Source organism: Nicotiana sylvestris, chromosome 7, assembly GCF_000393655.2.
Source record: "Nicotiana sylvestris chromosome 7, ASM39365v2, whole genome shotgun sequence".
NCBI lineage: Eukaryota > Viridiplantae > Streptophyta > Magnoliopsida > Solanales > Solanaceae > Nicotiana > Nicotiana sylvestris.
The window spans coordinates 79,450,392-79,456,452 of NC_091063.1; the positions used below are offsets into that span (position 1 = coordinate 79,450,392).

The following is a 6,061-nucleotide window of genomic DNA, read 5'->3' on the forward strand; positions in this document are numbered from 1 at the left end:
ATATTTTGCTGCTTTAAACGCTTATTATGAAATTTTGGTATTCAGAACCTATGTTAGAAAATGGCTATTATAAGGAAAAAGGGTTGTGATTAAATGTTTGGGTTGACTTGCCTAGTAATGTGATAGGCGCCATCACGACTGATATTTGGGATCGTGACAAGTTTTAATCACAAGGCTTTAAAAGATTTTTTATTTTCAAGACTCAAATGGGAAACATCTTATTGGGAAGTTCCACCTGACCTTTTTACTGGTAAACAAGTCCGGCGTAAGTATGTGGTGTTTGGCATTCCAACTAGAAATCAGAAGAGGAAAAACAGAAAAGAGAAGAAATGCAAAAGAGTAGTCACCATAAAATGCCAGAAAAAAGAAGAATAAAAGGTAAGAGCACCATGGTGAAACGACACCATTCAAGGAAAACAGATGTGCATGTCTGCCTTATAATAATCGGTGTTTGCATATCATATTAATTTATTATTTTTAAATAAATTAATGAGATAATAATAGTAACACTCTTTCATTTTGACTCATTCAAAAAAATTATTTTCTTATTTAAAAATAATTTATCTTTATAATTCTTACTTTACCCATTAGAATTGGTTTACAGCCATACAAATATTTATAATTTATTTTAGACAATAAATTTCAAAAAACTTCTTATATTTCTTAAATTTCATGTTGAATTAAATATAAAGTGGGACAGATATTAATTTACTATTGCTAAATAATACAAATATGTATAAATATATATTATGATATTTATTGATTTGATAAAAATATTGGGGGTGTTTAGTGTGTTGGGGCAACATAAAGAAAAAAGGAGTAGAGAAAGGGATAAAATAGGGAAAACGTACTTGAAGATGCGTGTATGTTTCATTATCCAATTATATAGAGTACAGTTTATTTTTCATTAACTTTAATAAACAAGAAACAATTTGGTTGCTTCTTCACTCTCTTGTGATTTCCTTTGTGTAAGGACTCTTCCCTAAATCTTCCGGATTTTTCTCTTTATTTTAATTAATCTTTTTCCGTTATCTGTGAAAAACCCTAATTTTATTTGCATCTCTTAGTTTGCAGATACCCCAAATTTTTTATTATCATTCTCCGATCACCATGGCCAAAAGCTCCTTCAAATTGGAACACCCTCTTGGTATTTTTCCAAGATCCGTTCTTTGACTTGTCCAATTATGAAATTTGTTTGTTCAGAGTGACAATTTTTTTTCTTTTCTTTTCTTTTGGTGGGGATTATTATATCTTTAAAACCCTTTTGTGCATATGCTTTATTCTTGTTACTGGAATTCTATTTTTACTCCTTTTTTTTTGGTTTTAAATCTCTTGGTCTTTTTTGTTTTATTCTCTTGTGAATTTCACAGTTTATTTGACGCAATTTCTGTTTTTGGATTTTGGTTATTCTTCTGTTACAATTATGTGTTGTCTATTTGTTGTATTATAATAGTAGCCAAGTAGATTCTTTTTCGTATCTAGTCTTTGCAAGCATGATCACTTATTGCACTTCTATAGTTTTAGTGAAAAATTCTCAATTTGGTGAACACAAATATGAAGTATTCTTTGTTAGAAATTCTTTGTTCTTAATGCAAACGGGTCTGTCATTTGATGCTCTCCCAATAATCTTTTGGAAGTGATCATTGTTTTGTTGTGGATGCCCTGCATATATTTTTGTATACTTGAAATATATTTTTGTATACTTGAAGTTCTTTTTAGGCTTCTCTTTTGAATTTTCTTTGAATTGTAACTTTCTTTCTCTGCTATCATTGGATTCCATGTTGTGTCTTGTTAATTCGGTATTGCATTCATCTAGAGAGGCGACAGGCTGAAGCTGCTCGTATCAGGGAGAAGTACCCTGATAGAATCCCGGTACCAATTTTGTCTATTCTCTTGCATTGCTCTTCTCGCTATGCTAGAAAATTTATGTGCTTTTTCTCCAACCTCTAATCTCTTCGTTTCTTTCCTACTATTTAGGTTATTGTGGAGAAGGCTGAAAGAAGTGATATCCCCGACATTGACAAGAAAAAGTTAGTTTTTTTTTCATCTGGTCCTTTACTATGTTTACTTGGGTCAAGTCCTTAAGTCTACAGTACTTAATTATTTTTTCATAAATGAGCTTTTGATTTCCTCTAATGCTCTGCCATAACAATATATATTCCTCATAATTTTGAGTTTGTGTCATTTCTAGTTTCTGCGTTCAAGTATTCTGGTTATTGTCGTTTTGTGTCTTTGTATGGAATAGCATATTCAAGTATTTACTGTTGTTGTCAGATTATTTGTTTGAGATATTAAAATGGAGTAGTATTACTATTAATCTGGCTGGAAAGAGCACTAGTTTGCTCTGGTGAGGAGATATATAGAAACGCAAGACTGATGCGATTGTTTGTTCTCTCTTTCTTTATGGTTAAGTGGTGTTAAGCAACTCAAACAATGGTTTCTTACTGCTAGTGAGATGGAAAGTGTTCTACTCTTTTCTTTTTCTTTTGGAATTGTTTCCTCTTTGACTGAGTTGACACAGCTATTTCCCGTGTTCGTGCTCTTTCAAGTTAGTCTTATGTTCAACTAGTGTTTGTTAATCACATCAAGATACCTTGCAGGTATTTGGTTCCCGCGGATCTGACTGTTGGACAATTTGTGTATGTTGTTCGTAAGAGGATTAAGCTCAGTGCTGAGAAGGCAATATTTATCTTTGTGAAGAATATCCTCCCCCCTACAGGTGAGGAGAAACTTTCTAAAGTAATAACTGTTATTATGCTTTTACCTCTTTGTTTTCTGATTGTTTATCCACTTTGTTACAGCTGCAATGATGTCTGCCATTTATGAGGAACACAAGGATGAAGATGGCTTCCTCTACATGACCTACAGTGGTGAGAATACTTTCGGATCCTTCTGAAGACGTAAGAAACCGGAGTGTGTAAATAAGTTCAAGAAAACATGTAAATACTTTATTTTAGCTAGTATTTGGAATTATCTTTCTACCTAGGTGCTATCTTGGGTTGACACTGACTGGTTTGTGTATCTACTTTATTAAGATGTTCTTTTCCATTTGCTAAGTTGGTGTCTACATTTGTGTTTTCTTTAACTTGGTCACAAAAATAGTTTGTTGATCTACTTATCCGCTTTTTCATACTTCCATGCGAATCACAAAAATAATGTGATTTTATCTTAGAATGCACTAAGCAGATTAAGTTTACTACCCCCTAAATATTATCACTGTTTTGAAGAGCTTGAGGTCTCTGTAGAAAAGTAACAAACACACGCGGATTTTGGGTGGGTTCGTGGGTTCAGTTGAATGCGTTGCTTCTTGCTCAAATTATGTTTAAGGAAAAAGAAAATTAAAATGTTTACATATAATAAGATCATATTCATTTTGAACCCAGTAACTAAGGAGGGGGTGATCTATCTAGTTTGTGCTGAAGCAGCAGTAGGTGTTTGTGCTGATATATTTGCTATATTAAAGAAGATATAATAGTGGTAGACTCTAGATGACCCCGTAGAGGAGATGAAAATTCGGAATCAGTTGTTGGCTGAGATAATTTTTCGTGAAAAATTCAAAAATAGCTAGATTTACAAGTGGTAATCGAAAAATAACTATAGTTTTAAAAGTAATAGAAATTTAGCCACTTTTATGTAAAGATAAATCTGACCGAAAATACGGTTCAAAATCCAGAAAATATTCCAGCATAATATACTAGAGTTCGAATTTTTACATGTGAACTTTCAACATATACTGGAGTTCCAGCATAATATGCTGGAAGTTCATACACATGTGCTCCAATCTCTAGTATATTATGCTGGAACTTTCCATTGCAGCAAAATAGTGGCTATTTTTCAATGACTTTGCAAATGCTAGCTGTTTTTCAATTACCAGCCCGAAAACTGGCTAGCATATGCTATTTTTACATATTCTTCTGGTCTTTTATTCGAGTAGACGGTGGGCCGTCTTATTTATCAGTTGTGAGAATAAAAGGGCAGTCGGTGCACTAAGTTCCTGCTATGCGCAGGGTCCAGGGAAGAGCCGACCACAAGGGTCTATTGTAGGCAGCCTTACCCTGCATGAGGTTGTTTTCACGTCTTGAACTCGTGACCTCCTGGTCACATGGCCATAACAGGTCGATCACCGAAGCCTGCAGCTCTTTGAGTCCGGCCCAACTATGAGTCTCTTAGTTGGCCCAATATTAGAACCATGCTCCCTCATCAGCGGGGCATTTGCATCTATACCCGCTTTTTGGGTCACGTTTTAACTTGTGTCCGTTTTGCAAAAAAAAAAATTGCAAGCGTACCCACCTTTTCGCGTAACTTCAGCATACGGGGCTGAAGTAGCAAAGGCAATCACGCAAAACTTCAGCATTCTAGTAGACGGGACTGAAGTAACAAGTGTGCTGAACCAAGTTTGCTGAAGTTTTTGTTTGTAATTGCTGAAGTTTTTGTTTTTGTAACTGGCGAACTTCAGCTCTAGAGCTGAAGTTTTTGTTTTGTAACTGGCGAACTTCAGCTCTAGAGCTGAAGTTTTTGTTTTTTGTAACTGGCGAACTTCAGCTGTAGAGCTGAAGTTTTTGTTTGTAACTGGCGAACTTCAACTCTAGAGTTGAAGTTTTTGTTTTTGTAACTGGCGAACTTCAGCTGTAGAGCTGAAGTTTTTGGCCCAATATTAGAACCATGCTCCCTCATCAGCGGGGCATTTGCATCTATACCCGCTTTTTGGGTCACGTTTTAACTTGTGTCCGTTTTGCAAAAAAAAAATTGCAAACGTACCCACCTTTTCGCGTAACTTCAGCATATGGGGCTGAAGTAGCAAAGGCAATCACGCAAAACTTCAGCATTCTAGTAGACGGGACTGAAGTAACAAGTGTGCTGAACCAAGTTTGCTGAAGTTTTTGTTTGTAATTGCTGAAGTTTTTGTTTTTGTAACTGGCGAACTTCAGCTCTAGAGCTGAAGTTTTTGTTTTGTAACTGGCGAACTTCAACTCTAGAGCTGAAGTTTTTGTTTTTTGTAACTGGCGAACTTCAGCTGTAGAGCTGAAGTTTTTGTTTGTAACTGGCGAACTTCAACTCTAGAGTTGAAGTTTTTGTTTTTGTAACTGGCGAACTTCAGCTGTAGAGCTGAAGTTTTTGTTTTGTAACTGGCGAACTTCAGCTCTAGAGCTGAAGTTTTTGTTTTTGTAATTGACGAACTTCAGCTGTAGAGCTGAAGTTTTTGTTTGTAACTGGCGAACTTCAGCTCTAGAGCTGAAGTTTTTGTTTTGTAACTGGCGAACTTCAGCTCTAGAGCTGAAATTTTTGTTTTGTAACTAGCTTATGGTTTTCGTGCTTCCCAGAGGCTTAAACTAAATCATCCATCAAAACAGATGATGTTAAGAGATGGCACAAACAAAGGGGTTTTCCTTATGATTCAAACCAGTTAGTCTCAGCATAAACAGATAAAAAAATCTGCGCATTTTTTCTACAACGAAAAGTTTTCAATGCACTTATACAGATTTATGATAAGCTGATTTATTTATTTAAACTTGTTGGTCTCAGTTAGCTGTTGCTTCAACGCATCTATTGCCACCATTCAATCAAGCAAGGACCTTTAGTCACGGACTTCAGAAAGAGGTTGAGGGCGGATATAACTTTGAGGAGGAGAAGGAGGAGGAGAAAGGAGGCTGAAGTTATTTAAAAAGTGGGTACAAGTTAAAAGTTTTTAAAAAAATGGGTATAGATTAAATGGGGGCAATTTTTACCTCATCAGCGCACACCTCTTCCTCTGCCACTACATAGGAAGTTGACAACCAGTGTAAGACTAGTTAGTTTGTTGTTATTTTATTTTATACATGTGTTTCTTTTTTGGTGCTCTTCGATGCAGCAGGGACAAGATGATGTGACATACTAAGATCATGTACAGAAGTATTGTTCTTCGTCTCGACAATATGAAACCTCAACAGTTCCCGTTCTTTTATGGGGTCCTATTAAGATAGGTAGGCTCAAAAACCTCCGTTGTTGTCTTGTTTACTTTTGAATAAGAAAAACTAATCATTTTAACCCACCTTCCTAGCTTTAATTGCCTTAAGCAGGGGCG

The 6,061-nt window shown here is 35.5% G+C and overlaps 1 protein-coding gene across 1 annotated transcript; it reads left to right on the forward strand.

The window, feature by feature from the left end:
- Nucleotides 1-898: 898 nt before the first annotated feature.
- On the forward strand, nucleotides 899-3,056 carry LOC104230643 (autophagy-related protein 8C-like). Its single transcript, XM_009783506.2, has 6 exons — nucleotides 899-968; nucleotides 1,068-1,147; nucleotides 1,817-1,872; nucleotides 1,978-2,030; nucleotides 2,601-2,719; nucleotides 2,802-3,056. The coding sequence occupies exons 2-6, from the start codon at nucleotides 1,111-1,113 to the stop codon at nucleotides 2,894-2,896; spliced, it is 360 nt and encodes a 119-aa protein (XP_009781808.1). The 5' UTR covers nucleotides 899-968; nucleotides 1,068-1,110; the 3' UTR covers nucleotides 2,897-3,056.
- Nucleotides 3,057-6,061: the final 3,005 nt, after the last annotated feature.

Bases quoted from the DNA above. Each gene is read 5' to 3' on its own strand.
- LOC104230643 (XM_009783506.2), top strand. From the start codon at position 1,111: ATGGCCAAAAGCTCCTTCAAATTGGAACACCCTCTTG. The intron at 2,031-2,600 runs GTTAGTTTTTTT...GATACCTTGCAG, and splicing joins CCCGACATTGACAAGAAAAA to GTATTTGGTTCCCGCGGATC. The intron at 2,720-2,801 runs GTGAGGAGAAAC...ACTTTGTTACAG, and splicing joins GAATATCCTCCCCCCTACAG to CTGCAATGATGTCTGCCATT.